The 18,854-nt window shown below is 48.4% G+C and overlaps 1 protein-coding gene across 1 annotated transcript; it reads left to right on the top strand.

Annotated features, from left to right (window-relative positions):
• The first annotated feature begins 543 nt into the window (after positions 1-543).
• Positions 544-1,119, top strand: LOC120662908. Its single transcript, XM_039941960.1, has one exon. It carries the CDS (start codon positions 544-546, stop codon positions 1,117-1,119), a length of 576 nt encoding a protein of 191 aa, XP_039797894.1.
• The last annotated feature ends 17,735 nt before the right edge of the window (positions 1,120-18,854 follow it).

Below are 18,854 nucleotides of genomic sequence, written 5' to 3'. Positions count from 1 at the left end.
TTAGGTGCATAAAATGATAGGTCAAAGGAGTGTTTAGGCCCTAAACAGGGGTCCAGGGGCCTAATTGTAATTAAGTTTATGAAGGCAGGGGCTTGGTTTGCATTTTAGAAGTTTCTTGGGTTAATCTAAAAGAGTCAGGGGCCTATTTATAAATATTTTCATGAAATGGGGGTCTTCTCTTATAAATAAAACAAAGGACGGGGTTTCTTTTGCAAAGAGTGGAGGGCTTCTTTTCTGAATCAAGGGAAAGGGAGGGGGTTTTGGGCTAAATGGCCCCTTTCCTCCTCCTCCCTCTACGCTGGAAAACAGGGGAAGGGGGCCGGCGCTCGTCGGAGCTCGCGGGCCCGCGGCCTGGGGGCACGGCGGCAGCCCGGAGTAGGGGGAAAAGGAGGCGGCCGCCGTGGGAGGTCGATCCCTCCCGTTGATTTGGGAGATGGTGGCTCACAGGAGGTGGTACGATGGCGGCGGGTGGCGGCCAACCCTGGTCAGTGTGGCGGCGGCACCGCAAGGCACGACGGCGCCCCGGATCCGGGGAAAAAGAAGATGGGGAGCTCGGGAATCCCAGTGCCTACCTCGGCTCGAGCTGCGGTGCTGCGGGATGGGGGCTCCGCGGTGGCCTGTGCTCGCGGCGGCGGCAATGGCGGGAGTGGTGCTAGGAGGTCAGGGAGGCGGCTGCGGAGCTCGGGCTGGGGATGTGGTGCGGAGGAGCGGCGCCGGGGCCTTTATAGGCGTGAGAGGCGGTGGAGGTTTGGCGGGATGCGGCGGAGGCCGGCGACCGAGTTGATGGCGGTGGGGCTGGCTTGGCGCTGTGCGGCCGTCAACGGGGGGGCGGGCGCGCATGGCGAGGTGACGCGACGCTGCGGCCAGGCGGCGACCGCTGCAGGCGGCGCTGTGCCGGAGTCGCCGCCGCTGTGCAGCGTCAATGGCGGCGGTGTTCGCGCGGCAGGCGGGCCGGTGCCGTGGCTCGACGCGTCGCGGCTCGGCGAGCGCGTGCACGCGCACGCGTGCACACGACCGGCCCGGGGCGCGGGCACGCGGCCAGGGAGCGGCTCGGGTGCAGCAGGGCGCAGGCGAGCGGGTCCGGGCGGCGGTGTGCGCGTCGCGGCGGGCGCGGGCTAGGCACGGCCGGGGCGCGTGCGGCCGTGGGGCTGCCCTGCAGCGTGGGTGCGTGCGGCAGGGGTGGCGCCGAGCTGGTGCGGCCGTGGCGCAGACCGGGGGGGCGTGCTCGGTGGGGAGGAAGGGAGGGCCGAGCGGGCGGCGCTCGGGAGCGGCAGAGCAGAGGGAGGGGGGCCGAGCGCGCGGGGCAGGAGAAGAGAGAGAGAGGGAAGGAGAGAAAAAGAAAAAGAAAATGGGAAAAAGAAAAAAGAAAAAGGAGGGGAGAGAAATAAAGAGAGAAAGAGGGAGAGAGGGGCGGGCGCGTCGGCGCCGATCGCGGCCGCGGTCGGCCACGCGTGGCGTCCGGGCGCGCGCGAGCGCGATGCGCGGGTCGGGGGGAAAACAGGGATGGGACGGCAAGAGATTTGGATGTCGGCTCGATTCCTCGGGGGTATCAGGAAATCAGGCGGGAGATGATTCAAGAAGGGGATTGAGCTCAACGACGAAACAAAATTTTTAGGGCATGATTTATTTTAGTAAATTTTCGGGATGTTACAAACCTACCCCACTTAAAATGAATCTCGTCCTCGAGATTCGACTGGTTCCTAAATAGGTGGGGAAATTCCTTCTTCAGAGCATCTTCGCGTTCCCACGTAGCTTCTTTTACTCCATGTCTGCTCCACTGGACTCTGCAAATTCGTACCTCGGAGTTTCTGGTCCTCCTGGTGACGGTGTCTAGAATCCTGACCGGTATTTCCTGATATCGTAGGTCTGGCTGCAGATCTATTGTTTCAACCGGCACATGCTCCACTTCGGGTATCCTCAAACACCTTCTCAACTGCGAGACATGGAACACTGGGTGTATATCTGACATTTCTTCAGGTAGCTCCAGACGGTATGCTACTGCTCCAACTTTCTTCAGAACTCGGTATGGTCCGATATACCGAGGGGCCAATTTTCCTTGTACCTGAAATCTTCGGGTTCCTCGAATGGGTGATACCTTGAGATACGCGAAATCTCCTGGGTTGAAACTTATTTCCCGTCTTTTCTTGTCCGCATAGCTCTTCTGTCGGGACTGGGCTGCTTTTAGCTTTTCTCGAATCTCGGCGACTCTTTCCTCTGCTTCCTTTATGAGTGCGGGGCCGACTAGGGCATGTTCTCCAACTTCTGACCACATCAGAGGGGTTCTGCATTTTCTTCCGTAGAGAGCTTCGAACGGTGACATGCCCAAGCTTGCTTGGTATCCATTGTTGTATGAGAACTCGGCATAGGGTAGGCTTTGTTCCCAATCTTTGCCATAAGTGAGGACACACGCTCTCAGCATATCTTCCATAATCTGATTCACCCTTTCTGTCTGACCATCTGTCTGTGGGTGATAAGCGGAGCTAAAGTCCAGCTTGGTGCCCATAGCTTTATGCAAACTTTTCCAAAATCTAGAGGTGAACTGGGTCCCTCTATCTGAAACAATTCGGCTGGGCACACCATGCAACTTCACTATGTTTTCCACATAGAGCTTGGCTAGCTTCTCTCCGCCGTAATTGGTCCGTACGGGTATGAAGTGAGCTGATTTAGTAAGCCGATCCACTATTACCCATATGGAATCGTGTCCTTTCTGGGTTCTGGGCAAGCCCACTACAAAATCCATTCCTACTTCATCCCATTTCCAAACCGGAATGGGTAGGGGTTGCAACAATCCTGCCGGCTTCTAGTGTTCAGCTTTGATTCTCTGGCAAGTATCGCAATGGGCGACGAATCGTGCAATATCTGCCTTCATCCCATTCCACCAATATTTCTGTTTTAAGTCCATGTACATTTTGGTGGATCCTGGGTGGATGGAGTAGGCCGAGTTATGGGCTTCGTCCATGATTATCTGTTTGAAGTCTCCCTTCCGGGGTACACAAATCCTATCTTTATACCATAACGTTCCCTTATTATCCACCCTAAAGTCTGGTGCCTTATTTTCTCCGGTCTGCCTCCGGATTTCCATCAGTCCTTTGTCCGTTCTTTGGGCTTTTCTGATTCTTCCTTCTAGAGTAGATTGAACGTTTAGCACTTGGCTGGAACCTCGAGGGACAATGTGCACATTTAATCGTGCCATTTCCTCTCGTAAATGGTCATTCTTGGGCCCGTAGGATTTCCGACTTAGGGCATCGGCTACCACATTGGCTTTACCAGGGTGATAGTGAATTTCCAAATTATAATCTTTGACTAATTCCAGCCATCTTCTTTGTCTCAGGTTCAAGTCTGGCTGGGTGAAGATATACTTCAGACTTTTATGGTCGGTAAAAATTTCGCACTTATTTCCAATCAGATAGTGCCTCCAAATCTTAAGTGCGTGCACTATGGCTGCAAGCTCCAAATCGTGAGTTGGGTAGTTTTGCTCATGGGTCCTGAGCTGACGGGAAGCATATGCAACGACTTTCCCATCTTGCATCAGCACACAACCCAATCCTTGTCGGGACGCACCACAATAGATGACAAAATCCCGATGAATATCCGGCAGGGTTAGCACTGGGGCTGTCGTCAATCTTCGCTTCAACTCCTGGAAGCTTCTTTCACACGACTCCGTCCAGGTGAACTTCTTCTCTTTCTTGAGCAGCTCTGTCATGGGCCGGGCTATCTTAGAAAATCCCTCAATGAATCTCCGATAATACCCAGCTAACCCGAGGAAACTTCTGATCTCACTGACATTAGTTGGTTGCTGCCAATTGGAGACTGCTTCGACCTTCTCGGGATCCACTGCTACTCCTTCCGCGGTCAAGATATGACCAAGGAAAGCTACTTTCTCCAGCCAGAACTCACACTTGCTGAATTTGGCGTATAGCCTATGCACTCTTAGCTTTTCCAAAACTACCCTTAGGTGCTGCTCGTGCTCCTGAATACTCTTCGAGTAAATAAGTATGTCGTCGATGAAGACTATGACAAACTTATCTAACTCGTCCATAAATACCTTGTTCATGAGGTTCATGAAATATGCAGGTGCGTTTGTCAGCCCAAAAGACATCACCGTGAACTCAAACTATCCGTATCGGGTGACAAAAGTTGTCTTCGGGATGTCGCTCTCCCTGATTTTGAGCTGAAAATAGCCGGACCTTAGGTCAATCTTGGAAAAGTACCTGGCTCCTTTTAGCTGGTCAAAAAGGTCATCGATCCTGGGAAGAGGGTACTTGTTCTTGATAGTGACTTCGTTCAGTGCTCGATAATCAACGCACAACCTCATACTTCCATCCTTCTTCTTGACAAATAGAACCGGGGCTCCCCAAGATGACGAACTTGGCCTGATGAAGCCAATCCGTTGTAGTTCTTCCAGCTGTTTCTTTAGTTCCGCCAACTCGGAGGCGGCCATCCTATACGGTCTCTTGGCTATGGGGGCGGTTCCAGGAACAAGGTCAATAACAAATTCTACGTCCCTGTCTGGTGGCATACCGGGAAGTTCTTCGGGAAAGACATCGGGGTACTCATTCACTACTGGGACTTCTTCCAAGCTCTTGGCTTCCATACTGAATACCATCGGGTTTGCTCCACTTTCCCGGGTGTGGCAGGTCACTCGGACTCCTTCTGGGTTTGTTAGGTGTACTACCTTGTCCGTACAACCTATGAGGCCATTATGTTTGCTTAGCCAGTCCATTCCGAGGATCACATCTATCCCTTCTGACTTAAGCACTACTAGGTCTGCTAAAAACTCTACCCCACTTAAATTGATCCTTACCCGTAGACAACCCAGTTGACACCTGATGTCTCCTCCGGGCGTCCGGGTTAATAGGGGTGTTTTTAGTAGTACCGTAGGTATTTTATGTTTCTCCACAAAGCTCGAGGATATGAATGAGTGTGATGCTCCAGAATCAAACAGTACTGTTGCAAGAGTTGAGCTGACTAGGTACTCACCGAGTACTACGCCCTGGGCTCCTTGAGCTTCCTGTGCGTCGATGTGGTTGACACGGGCTCGTCCAAAAGACTGCTGGGATTGCCTCTGCTGGTTGTTGTTGTTGTTGCCACGGAGGGGCACTCGGTTGGCACCGGTCAGAACTGGCTTGGGTCCGTTCACTGTGTTGGAGAAAGCCGAAGTAGCAGGCTTGTTCTTGGCATAGGGGCAGTCGGCGATGAAGTGACCCATCTCACGGCAGTTGAAGCAGGCTCTCACGTTGCTGTTGTTGTTGGTGACCTGGCTCGCATTATTCTGTGAGGCCCTCATGGTGTTCTGGCTTCTGGGCTGTGTGTTAGGGGCCCGTGGCCCTGTCACTTGAGACTGAGTTTTGTACTGCATTGGGGCTTGGGACCTTGGTGCGTTGTAGCTGAGACTTCTGGCCTTCTGAAAACGATCCTGCTGGCGAGACTTACTCTCCAGAAACTTGCGCTTGTTCTCTTTCCTTTCATCAATCTTAGCCTTCTCGGTGAGGATCGCCTTGTTCATCAAGGTGTTGAAATCAGGATAGATCTGAGGAGTGAGCAGGGTCCTGAGTTCTGGGTTTAGTCCCTTCTTGAACATGTCCTGCTTCTTCTCGTCGTCGTTCACTTCATCTGGCGCATATCGAGACAGCTCCATAAACTGGTGAGTATATTCTTCCACCGACATACTCCCCTGCTGAAGTGCGCGGAACTCATCTGCCTTGCGCTTCATGGTGGCCGAGGGAATGTGATAACGGCGGAACTCCCTCACGAATTCATTCCAGGTGATGGTGGAGGCATCTCTGGCAGCAGTGCAGTAATTCTCCCACCAGGCTAAGGCAGTCCCGGTGAGTTGATGTGCAGCCAGAAGAACTTTATCTCGATCCTGGCACCCAAATGGCTCGAGCTTCCTCTGGATCACGCGGAGCCAGTCATCTGCATCCAAGGGGTTGCTGGATCCGGCAAAAGTGGGTGGCTTGGCCCTCAGAAAAGCTGTCAGCTTGTCATTAAAGGTCTGCTCTCGTGGCTGCCTGTTCACTAGAGCATTGGCCAGTGTCTCCAGTATGAGAGTCTGGTTATGGATTACTTGTGCCAGGTCCACGAAAGGTGGTGGTGGTGGCAGCTGTGCACCATGATTTTCTCCTCTGCCCTGACTCACTTCTTGTTCTTCCTGAGGATGGTTTTGCCCGTCAGGGTGTACTCCTGCATCAGCAGCTGCAGGGTCCCTGACGCGGGAGGCCCTCGTGAAGCTCCGGGAAACCATCTGCAGATTGGGTAGGGTTTTTGTGAGATTGGGATTAGGTGATGTTTAAGTTGTTTAACTCGTATTTTTGAAAAGGCAGAATTAACCTTCTGCCGAAGGGCACACACAACAAGCACACAACAAGGCAAACAAGCAACCTTCACTAAAGCGAGGCAGGGTACAACACGGGAACACGACTAGAACGCGTACTACACGTCCGGGTACACAACTTTAAAAGAAAAAGGGGCACAGCACTTCTTCGGACCACACGGCTTCATTCCTTGTCGGTTGCTCGCACTTCAGGCAGACTCATTGGCTTGTGTGGGTTCCTCCCTCGGAAAGGAACTCGCGTCCTCCGGGGAAATGAGTGGTCCTGGCTAGCCATTCTCTAGATCTCCGTTTTCCCGGGGTTGCGTTGTGGCTTCTCTGGCGGCGGCGGCCGTAGACCTTCCAGGGTTCTCGGGTGAGGCTTGTGGGTTTCCAAAGAGTGGTCCCCATCCTACGATGGGCGTTCCGAGCAGAACATGGTCTTCTCCAATTGCTGGGACTGGGGTTCCACTTCTAGTCCATTCCTGCATACGCCGATCCCGGGCTTGCCTGAGGCTCTCCTGAGCAACTGCTTCACTGCTGACCGCGGCTGCGGCTCTTGCCTCGGCTTGGACTGCTCGGATCTGTTGCAGTCTTACCGCGAGCTCTGCTTGCTCGGCTCGATGGGTCTGTTCCCTCAGCAAGTTGGCTTGCTCGTCAAAGAGCTGATCCAAGGAGGCTAGGTAGGTAGCCACTTGGTACAGGAGGCCTTCTTCAAGGCGGCGCCGTTCCAGGCTTCTCATTCGAGCTTCCCAAACTGGTGTCCTGATGGCTGGTGGGAAGAACCTCATTGGTGTGGGGGTGAGGTGTCCTTCGAAAATCCGGCACAGATAACGAAGTGCTTTCCTGACGGCTAGGGGATAGGTGTCCTGGTGCCTAAACCCTGTAGCAGCCACTCGCCATGACAGGATGTCGGGGTAGCGGTCACTTCTGGTGACCACTAGGATCACCCTGCAGCGGAGAGTGCCATGATGCTCGTACTCTCTGCTGTAGTACCTTGGGCGTTCCGTGACGCCAAGGCTCTCCAGGGCGTTGATCAAGAGGCTGGGGAAACCAGGTGCAGCTTGGCAGTCGCCCTGGGTCCATCCTTCCTCAGCCATCTGAAAACAAAGATAGGGTGAAGATCTTGCACGATTATTTGAGGTACACAAAAGGGGTAGATGATTTTTTATTTATGGCATCATGGGGGGGTACAACTTCATGGGCACATGATTATTATTAGAGCAAAGGTCCTAGCTTGGAGACAACTCCTATCATGGAGACTCTTCCTCGATCCTAAGAGGGCGCTTCTTCAGTGGGAGATACTGATCCATCATGTCATCCTCGGTCTGAGTTCCTTTATCCCAGTGGGTTTCTTCAGGTTCTTCTTCTTCAGTTTGAGTTCCAACATCCCAATGGGTTTCCATGCGCTCTTCCTCTTCGGCCTGAATGCCTACATCCCATTGAGCCTCTTCGGGTTCTTCTTCTGCGTCTTCTTCTATCCATCCGCCTATTCCCCAGCGAGCCTCGTACCTCCGCATACGAGCTTGGAGAGCGGCTAGCGAGTCCTCGGCGCGTGTGGCTCTTGCCCGCTGTTCTTCCAGTTCTTCCTCTTTTTCATCCATTTGGACTTGGAGGGCGGCTAGGGAATACTCGGCATGTACGGTCCTCGACCGTTGTTCATCCAGCTCCTGGGTTGCCTTTTCTGCTCTGTGGACTTGCTACTTCAGTTGTGCTGCTTGCTCGCGATAGAGCTCATCCAGGCCGGTGAGATAGATGGATAGGTGAGAGACCGTGTCTTCTAGGTCTTCTTCTTCTCTTCCAAGTCCTCTCATCCTAGCAATCCATGTGCGTCCCCTTCCTTCAGTCGGCGGGAAAAATCCCATAGGAGTCCGCTGGAGGTGATGCCTGTAGATCACTCGGAGCCGTCGCAGGGCCTTACGGGCGGCTTTCCGATAGGTATCTGGGAAACGGAATCCAGTGGTGGAGATGAACCAAGGGTCCACATCAGGGTAGCGGGTGCTTCTTGCTATGAAGATCATCAGGTCACACCGAAGAGTGCCCTTGGAGTCGTACTCCCGGTAAAGAAATTCTGGCGGATCCACAACTCCAATGCGTTCCAGGCTGAGTATCAACAACTTAGGAAGGCCGGGCTCTGCGAAACAGATTCCGCCGATCCATCCATCGTCAGCCATCTGGAACAGGGCAAGAACCAAAGGTAAGTGTTTGTGTGAGGAAAGGATTAAGGATAGAAAAGTCCTGAGGTGATTGGTCCTGAAAACGGGTTTCGCTCCTAGGGTCACGTCCTACGGCCAACCTACGGCTCTGATACCACCTGAAGCGTCCCCTCATAAGAGAAGACTTAAATGTGATACAAAGCACCAGTCCCAGGAGGCTGATGCCACATTTATTACATCAGATGGTTCAAAACCGTACAAACCTTAGAGGACACTCGATACAGATGATAATAATAATTAACCAGGCTACGACATAACACCAGACCGCGAACCACATAGGGTCTACTACGGGCTCAGAGTACTGCGACAGCGGAGGCATCTCAACAGGGCCGGTTCCACAGGCAAGGTTGGGTGTAGAACGATAACCCTACTCGGTGTCGTCAGGTACGAAGTCTGGGTCTTCTTCTGTAAAAAGTAAGAGTGGGGTGAGTACAAACGTACTCAGCAAGTCCAACCACACCCACGGAGGGGGTTATAACAGAATAATATGCATAGGTAAATCAAGGATAAGGTTACGGTTTACTTTGCAGAAAAACAACATTTTATGCAGGGGTTTATTTTACGGAAACCTTTTAGAAATCAATTTTTTTTGCAGTAACACAGAGTTTAGGTTTTAAAACTGCTACCGGACTCCCCGTCTGTCGTAGCACACGGCACAACTGCCGGACACAATTTCAAAACAACTCACACCAGCCCATCCCAAAGAAACACTAGTTATGTGACCACACCGTAACTCGCCCAATACCGTGGGCACGGACTATTCGAATAGATTCTTAACTCTGCAGAGGTGTGCAACTTTACCCACAAGTAGGATACCACAACTCGAACACCGTCGTGTCGGTGTAGATCCCAACATAGCCATTACCCACCATAGCTAAGCCTGACTAGCCATCACGGGATGCACCAAGGGGTCATTGACCGTTCACTTAGGTATAACCGGGCATAAGTCACTCGGGGCTTATCCCTTTTCCTTAGTCACCCGTTGCTCTTAGCTCTCCTGATGGCTACCACACCAACTAGTGGGATTTATGCTACGCCGTTGCCCATTCAACGGTCGAGTGGTTTGCACGATAGTGGAGTTAGGTGAGATGACACACCAACTCGGTCCTTAGACACGACAATATGGATATCTCCCTTCTTTGCCCTGCCACACAGGCATAAGCACACCAATCGGCAATTCACACAGAGATGCCGTCCATCCCGTCCATACTCATCTTTCGAAAATCCACGTTTTATCCCTTCCCACACGCACACATTTTCTTTATCAAATAAATTATATTATGAGTAAAGTCATAAGCGTTCTAATATCGATTAACGTCCAAGCAAAATCAGACATTAATCTAGGTGGTCAAGGAATGGTCATCACAAATCAAGGGGTGGCTATCCAACCGTGTTTTCATGCAAGTAAAACATATGCAACTTTTTAAAACAGGCCATTGGGTTGTGTTTATAAAACTAGGACAAAAACATGCATCAAAGGATGGGGTTGAACTTGCCGTCTTCGTAGCCTTCAGGGAAGGCCTGTCCTTCGGGCTCGGGGTCGCGGAACTGGTCCTCGTTCTCCTACTCACAGTACTGCTCGTTGACGGGCTCTCTTTCGTTCACTCCGTGGTCTACAGCGCACACAACAGGCACACAATCAAAACACAGAAAATAAAGATTTGTCGTCGAGCTCGAAACGGAAACACATGAAATATAGAGCATAGAGTATTATTTTTGAATGGTTTCTGAATGGTATGGCCAAAATTGAGTTAAGAGAGGCGTGGTAATGTTTTGGGTAGATCCGAGGTCGTTAGGTGCATAAAATGATAGGTCAAAGGAGTGTTTAGGCCCTAAACAGGGGTCCAGGGGCCTAATTGTAATTAAGTTTATGAAGGCAGGGGCTTGGTTTGCATTTTAGAAGTTTCTTGGGTTAATCTAAAAGAGTCAGGGGCCTATTTATAAATATTTTCATGAAATGGGGGTCTTCTCTTATAAATAAAACAAAGGACGGGGTTTCTTTTGCAAAGAGTGGAGGGCTTCTTTTCTGAATCAAGGGAAAGGGAGGGGGTTTTGGGCTAAATGGCCCCTTTCCTCCTCCTCCCTCTACACTGGAAAACAGGGGAAGGGGGCCGGCGCTCGTCGGAGCTCGCGGGCCCGCGGCCTGGGGGCACGGCGGCAGCCCGGAGTAGGGGGAAAAGGAGGCGGCCGCCGTGGGAGGTCGATCCCTCCCGTTGATTTGGGAGATGGTGGCTCGCAGGAGGTGGTACGATGGCGGCGGGTGGCGGCCAACCCTGGTCAGTGTGGCGGCGGCACCGCAAGGCACGACGGCGGCCCGGATCCGGGGAAAAAGAAGATGGGGAGCTCGGGAATCCCAGTGCCTACCTCGGCTCGAGCTGCGGTGCTGCGGGATGGGGGCTCCGCGGTGGCCTGTGCTCGCGGCGGCGGCAATGGCGGGAGTGGTGCTAGGAGGTCAGGGAGGCGGCTGCGGAGCTCGGGCTGGGGATGTGGTGCAGAGGAGCGGCGCCGAGGCCTTTATAGGCGTGAGAGGCGGTGGAGGTTTGGCGGAATGCGGCGGAGGCCGGCGACCGAGTTGATGGCGGTGGGGATGGCTTGGCGCTGTGCGGCCGTCAACGGGGGGGCGGGCGCGCATGGCGAGGTGACGCGACGCTGCGGCCAGGCGGCGACCGCTGCAGGCGGTGCTGTGCCGGAGTCGCCGCCGCTGTGCAGCATCAATGGCGGCGGTGTGCGCGCGGCAGGCGGGCCGGTGCCGTGGCTCGACGCGTCGCGGCTCGGCGAGCGCGTGCACGCGCACGCGTGCACATGACCGGCCCGGGGCGTGGGCATGCGGCCAGGGAGCGGCTCGGGTGCAGCAGGGCGCAGGCGAGCGGGTCCGGGCGGCGGTGTGCGCGTCGCGGCGGGCGCGGGCTAGGCACGGCCGGGGCGCGCGCGGCCGTGGGGCTGCCCTGCAGCGTGGGTGCGTGCGGCAGGGGTGGCGCCGAGCTGGTGCGGCCGTGGCGCAGACGGGGGGGGGGGGCGTGCTCGGTGGGGAGGAAGGGAGGGCCGAGCGGGCGGCGCTCGGGAGCGGCAGAGCAGAGGGAGGGGAGCCGAGCGCGCGGGGCAGGAGAAGAAAGAGAGGGAAGGAGAGAAAAAGAAAAAGAAAAATAAAATGGGAAAAATAAAAAGGAAAAAGGAGGGGAGAGAAATAAAGAGAGAAAGAGGGAGAGGGGCGGGCGCGTCGGCGCCGATCGCGGCCGCGGTCGGCCACGCGTGGCGTCCGGGCGCGCGCGAGCGCGATGCGCGGGTCGGGGGGAAAACAGGGATGGGACGGCAAGAGATTTGGATGTCGGCTCGATTCCTCGGGGGTATCAGGAAATCAGGCGGGAGATGATTCAAGAAGGGGATTGAGCTCAACGACGAAACAAAATTTTTAGCGCATGATTTATTTTAGTAAATTTTCGGGATGTTACACAAACCCGGGAGATGATCATTGGAAGGCTCTTGAAAGAGTAATGCGCTATCTAAAGGGGATAATGAACTATGGAATTCACTACACCGGGTACCCAAGGGTACTAGAAGGGTATAGTGATTCAAACTAGATTTCTGATGCTGATGAGATAAAGGCCACAAGTGGATATGTGTTTACACTTGGTGGTGGAGCTGTTTTTTGGAAGTCTTGCAAGCAGACCATCTTAACGAGGTCAACTATGGAAGCAGAACTCACAGCATTAGATACCACCACTGTTGAGGCTGAGTGGCTTCGTGAGCTCCTTATGGACTTGCCGATAGTTGAAAAATCAATACCGGCAATTCTAATGAACTGTGACAATCAAACGGTGATTGTCAAGGTGAACAGTTCAAAGGATAACATGAAGTCATCTAGACATGTGAAAAGGCGGTTGAAATCTGTCAGAAAATTGAGAAACTCTGGAGTTATAGTCTTGGACTATGTTCAGACGGCTAAAAATCTGGCAGATCAGTTTATAAAGGGTCTTTCACGAAATGTGATAGACAATGCATCTATGGAATTGGGCTTGAGACCCACGTGAGTCATTCTATAGTGGAAACATGTCCTATGTGATCGGAGATCCCGTGAAATAGGATGGTGAAATAAACTAAAGTCTGACTGAGAGAAGAGAACCTTTGTGAAAAAGGCTCATTCCGTGTATAAGGTGCATTTCTCTTCTAATCTGTATGGCAGGTTGGTCTATACCTTAATGTGTTCCAGGTGGTTTCTTTAAAATAAATGAGTTGTTTTCTTAAAACAAAGATGTTGTCCTACAGAACATCTGAAAGGAACACATCTATATGAGTCTGACTACTGGTCATGGTCTATGAGAACTAGGTATTCTCTAGAAACTCATGAATGGCCTAAAGTATGACTTATAAGCTCCAAACCGCAGGGATGCTTATGCAGCCTAGTACCAGTGTAGGGTTCTGGTCAAACTTGTTTGCACAAGACTGGCAATTCAAGGCATAGTCCATTGTACAGTTGTGAATAAATGTAGCCTTTGTCCTAGATGGAAGTTCAACTTAACAGTCTCTGTCAAATACTGGTATATCAATGAGGGAATGAGAGCATTTCTAGTGTGGCTTGAATTTCTTGGTGGGGATTGTTGGAATTATGGGCTTGGCCCATTTATTCTAATCAATGCAATAAAAGAATTTAAAGTCCACCATTAAATGCTAGGAAATCAATTGCTTAATTCCGTACCGGGATTTGAGGAGGATCTCAACCGACTTAAAGGGTGGACCTTGCGTACACCACTTGTGAAGCCGGTAAGAGGAGGTCGGTGAACCACACGCACACGCGCGCTCGCTCGCCTCACCGGGCCGGGCCGAGGCACGGCCGGCCGGACGGGCGGTACGTGTGCGTGTGCTTGTGCGTGGCACGGCCGGACGTGACGTGACGTGCAGGTGCGGTGCGGTGCGACGTGATGTGCTGAGATGAGAGGATGTTTTACTATTGAAAGCATTAAAATAGAGACAATAAAACATTGGTATTAACATGTGAATGATGACACAGAATAAAACATTTGCGGTTAATGAGATTCCTGTGACTCAATTGCACCAGTAATTGCTGCTCATCAAAGCCCATTATGATATCCAGGTTCGTTGAATCTAAGACACCTGCACGCCTATATAAACTAGGCCCTCCTCCACTCATCCTCACACCACAAGCGCTCTTGCTTCAGGTACTCCTGCTTAGGAGACCTCTCCCTTCTCCCTCTGCTGTTTTCTGCTATTCCCATCGCTAGCGTTGCCCGCACAGCTCTAGCGAGAGCAGGCCTCTGGAACCTCTGCTCGCTGAAGGTCCTGCACGGGGCGCGGGCAATCAGGTTTTTGGGGAGCGTCTTGACGCGACTGCTCGCTCCCTGAACGACTACTTCGTCTACATCCCAGCGTGAGTGACTACTTCATCTACTTCCTGGTGACCGTTCGTGGGACTACACTGCGAATCTCTTCCTACATCGACATCGTTCGGCTACATCAGGAAAGGCCAGTCGAATAGAATGTCTATTTCAGCTGGTAACGGCGCAACCGGTGCCTCTGGCATTGGTTCCGCCTTGGGGTACATTCTAAACCTATTCTGGTTTAATATTTTGTTCAATTTTATTAGTGAGAATAACATGAACACAAGAATATATTTTGTTCATATATTATCACTCTTTTATGCCATGAAATTGCTAGTAATATTTGGAATTAAAATATACCGAAAATTGCCTAGTTTTCTAACAGCAAGCACTTCTCCATGAGATGTTGTCGAGCCATTATTTACTATAGATTTCCAATCAAAATAAAATCTGTAGCTTTCACGTGGTGTGGACAGTGGCCAGCGTTGCCTCTTTCACTTGTTTAATTTACAGGAGAATGAAACTCCTTCTGCTCGCAAAGAATTTAAACAAGTTTTAATATCCTTTGCCAGTTGGAGATCATTCGTATTGTACTTGATGAAAGCGAGATCTCATTAGGTGGAAGCGTCGATCTGTCCCCCTTGAGTTCAACGCTTGCCTCTCTCTAGGTTTTGCCGTCCCTGCCGACTGCGGCGAATGCCCAAGGGCTAAGCTAGCTAGCTCTAGTTGTCTAAGGTCATGTATGTCGTACCAGCTCGAGCTATGAAGTATTTTAAAATTTAGCGGTTTGATTATTTTAAAAAGTCCATACCATTATTGTGTACTGAAAGATGGACTGCACTATATTATATTTATTTAATTTGGTGCCGCCTTTTTTCCGTAATGCAGATCGACGTACGATGTGATAGTGAATTTCTTCAACCCTGATATTCAACGTGATGCAGAACTGACAGCTAGCATAACTAACGAGAGAGAGAGAGAGAGAGAGAGAGAGAGAGAGAGAGAGAGAGAGAGAACTTTTGCAAATGCTCTAAATAAAACTATCTCCATTTCTTGGGAGTGTCATTTGTTACGAATCATCATTATAACACGTGTACATCTAAATATAAACGAGGACGTTTAGGTTGGGTAGTTACACAAAGACGACGATGATGATACGTGATGAGCTGATGATCCAAACATTCTTCTTCCACGTTCTTGCCACTATAACTGCCACTGAACTAACGTGATAATTTTAATAACGTATAACTCTAGAAAGCTCCTTTATTATGAATCAGCTCTAGAATGCTGAACATTAAGAATGTACAAGATTCAACTTTACTGTTAGTCATGCATGCTATTTATATGTTTAATCAAGATTCGCAAAAAATATTACATACATTTTGACCGCTAAGGTACTTTAAAAATTCACCACACTCTAATATGAATAAGAACATCAAGTTTGACTCATATTTAAATTCGAACTTATTTATTATGAATTAAAGAGTTTACATTAGCTTATATTTTTGAATTTATATGTTTATATGCTTTTTTATCTGGATGGGTTGGTTCTAAAATAATGCCATTGTTATTTTTGTTGAATATCCTATAAGTATAAGCTAACTAGTAATGTTAAGCTAGAAACACGATATCAGTACTAAACCTTTGAGTGGATAATGATAAATTGCCATATGCATCATCAGCATGGAGCAGATACTTAATTATAAGCACACATCAAATGTGGATGCTGACCATACTCCTTAGGGCCTATTTAGTTACCAAAAATTTCAAGATTCTCTGTCACATCGAATTTTTGGACACATGCATGGAGCATTAAATGTAATTTAAAAAATAACCAATTATACAGTTTAGCTGTAAATAATGAGATGAATCTTTTAAGCCTAATTAGTCCATGATTGGACATTAGTTGCCAAATAACAACGAAAGTGCTACAGTTCTAAAATCCAAAAAATTTCACCAACTAAACAGGGCCTTATTTAAAACTAGCCAGACTACCTGGAGGTACCGTATGAATAGACTTGAGAGCTGCATGTTGGCCATATATATAACTCATGCACACATTTGATTGTATAGTTGCAATCATACTATACACATTTTTTATTTTTCCCATCAACTTATGATATAAATTCATAAATTTATCCTTGCGTTTTCTCTGATTTAATTAGGATTATTATTGGTACCCTAATCTAGCAATTTTTATATTTTATACATATAATGATATAAGGTCTTAAGCCAAGGTGTAATTTTGTAGTTTAGAATGTTGCAAGATTTAATTTGCGTCTCTTGAAGAACCATACCCCAACAAGAAGATCGCCAAAAAGGTATGGAACATTTTTTTATTCAGTGACTTGGTGTTACGCTATGATTTGCAAGCAGCGCTAGCATAGTGTTCTCATGGGATTAAATAAATGGCCAGCGCTTCTGTTTGGGTCCATGGAGTGTTATACACTTGTACTTGAGTTCTTAGTTTATCTGATCCAGTTAGTTACTAGTACAGACAAGGAGTTAATATGGATGCTAGGTGGTTAGGGATTGGTAGTTAGGTTGTTTAATCATTTCAAACATCCATGGCAAGGATCGAATATTCAATAAAGAACTTGGCACTAGTTTTTCATAGGACTGATGTGTTATTATATAATGCGGTGCTTTTAATGTTTAAGGAGCAGTCAAGCTCAGCTCTACAATGGTGCATCTTAGTGAAGTAACCACTGTGATTATCCCTTATTTTCAGCAAGGACACATTTGCTTGGAACTCCGCCTATGCTGTCTGGAAGACTCTCTCTCTCCTGAGTCGTCTCAGCATAGCCGGTCCCAAGCCCGGGTAAAGGAGGAGTGTTGCATTAGGTTTCGGCAAACCAGCATAAAAAATAGCCACTCTAATGGATTTGAAACCCACACGTTTGCTTGGAATTTTTAAATGAAACAGCTTAGTTTAGTGGTGTGTAGGTAGTGAGATAATACTGATATAGTTCTAGCCCAATACAGTGAACCAAGAGTGCTGGCAAATCCTGACGGATTCCAATTGTGTGGTGTTATTCCAACACAAGATTTGCTGCCTAGATGGGTGACAACACTGACAGCCAAGATCAAGCGTTTATAATTCTTTCATTAACCCCAACTATCTTTAATCCTCACTTTGCAAAAAAAAAGAACTATATCATACCCTACTGTGTAAGAGCTGTATAAAATGGAGTGTACAGTGCATCACAACATAATTTTTGTAAGTAAACTTCACTATCGCCTTCTTTTTTGCAATTAACTGGCAAGATGGTTATAATCAAGGCAGGTTCAGTGCATGAGAAAGGCCGGGAGGAACACACACACACGAGGGGCAGTCTAATTAAATTTAAATCTAAATTATCTTAATTACCCCATTAACCTACTTTAATGACATATAGGAAACTTCCTTCTCTTTTTATGAACCACAAGTCAACCAGTATTAGTAAATATTCAATGCTTCATCAACTGCTCTATTGTTAGTGTTATATATACCGTGTCAAGCAAATGTCAACAGTCCTAGCTGACATTGAATTAGCTCGAACTAGAAGACTTAAATAAGTCAAAAGGCGTTATGCATTTTCAGTTTGCCGACACAATTCATCATGAAATTTCTCTCTCTGATCCTTTGTTTTTTTGGCACATAAAGTCTGGATCAAGTTGGGTTGTAAGGAAAATGAAGTATTATATCTTCTTAAGAGTGTACGCATAATAACATTATTTAGCTGATTTTTTCTAAAAAAATTATATATGATATGGCCCCTATTGCGCCAACAATGACTGAAGTGCATAAACTAGGACAGGAACAGATGATACAAACCATTTGTCCAATGATAACTGCAATATGGGGGCAATCAGATCAGTAGACTATTGACCAGTTAATTGGCTGTTGAAGGTTTTGCTCCAAATTAGATAAATACACACACACACACACACACACACACACACACACACACACACACACACACACACACACTACTAAGCAGTTAGTATGATAAAACTTGAATTTCGGTAGAATAAATTTAATTAAGAAAGCATGAGTCTTGCTGCAAACTTTATTTTGGCTAAATACAACCCGAAGCACAAATCTTATGGGTTTAAGATTCCCAAGTACACATGGTGCAAGTCAGCTATGAATAGCTGTATGATGTTCAAACAGTGCTTATTGACTTCTTAGAGCTGCCTTTAGTGTCTTGTAAGAACAGCAATTTCCAGTGTAGACAAATTCCAGAAGTACATAAAGCATATGCTAGTCTCTCATATAAGAACACAATTAAACTGTACGGTTAAATTGGAATCTAAGTAAAAGAAAGTATGGCAGTCAGGTGAGTGGCGGTTCAAGATTGATTGTACTACTGAGTATTAAAAAGTACACACTATACATACTAAATTAAAATACATTATCTTGTAAACTTAAGTTTGTACGCAAGAAGTCAATTCCGGAGCACCAGTTAGAAAGAGGTATGCGATGAGCAAAACGAAAACAGTTTCACATGAAAAAGAAATACATGATTTGATGGATAACTACAGAAATACATGAAAAAGAAGTTTCATAATAACCTATAGTTTCTAATGATAAGTACAAAGCAAGTCAGCTGCAGGTATGTGATGAATGATGAGTAATTAGTGTTTGCTATCCGAAAACCTAGCACTTTCATTCAATTTCTATGAATGATTCTTTCCAATAATATTGCCTGGAAGGCGCGCATCACCTTTCACTGCTCTGTGCTCTCATACAGAGTTTGGAGAGGGCAACCATGTGCTTCCATAAATTGGTTAGCATTGACAAAACAGAAAAAAGAACACTTATGCCTATACTTAATTAGTGCTGTGAAGTTCATAGTACCAAGATCAATCTTCACTAATTAATGCTGACAATAATCTAATCTTGTGATCACAAACAATTGACTACACCCATAATCGTTTGAAGTTATAATTGACCCCACTTGCATTTTATAGTAGCAAAAATGAAGGGACAAATTTGTGTTGCACCGGCAG

This window comes from Panicum virgatum, chromosome 2N, assembly GCF_016808335.1.
Source record: "Panicum virgatum strain AP13 chromosome 2N, P.virgatum_v5, whole genome shotgun sequence".
Classification (NCBI taxonomy): Eukaryota; Viridiplantae; Streptophyta; class Magnoliopsida; order Poales; family Poaceae; genus Panicum; species Panicum virgatum.
This window is presented reverse-complemented; position numbering and strand designations above follow the sequence as displayed.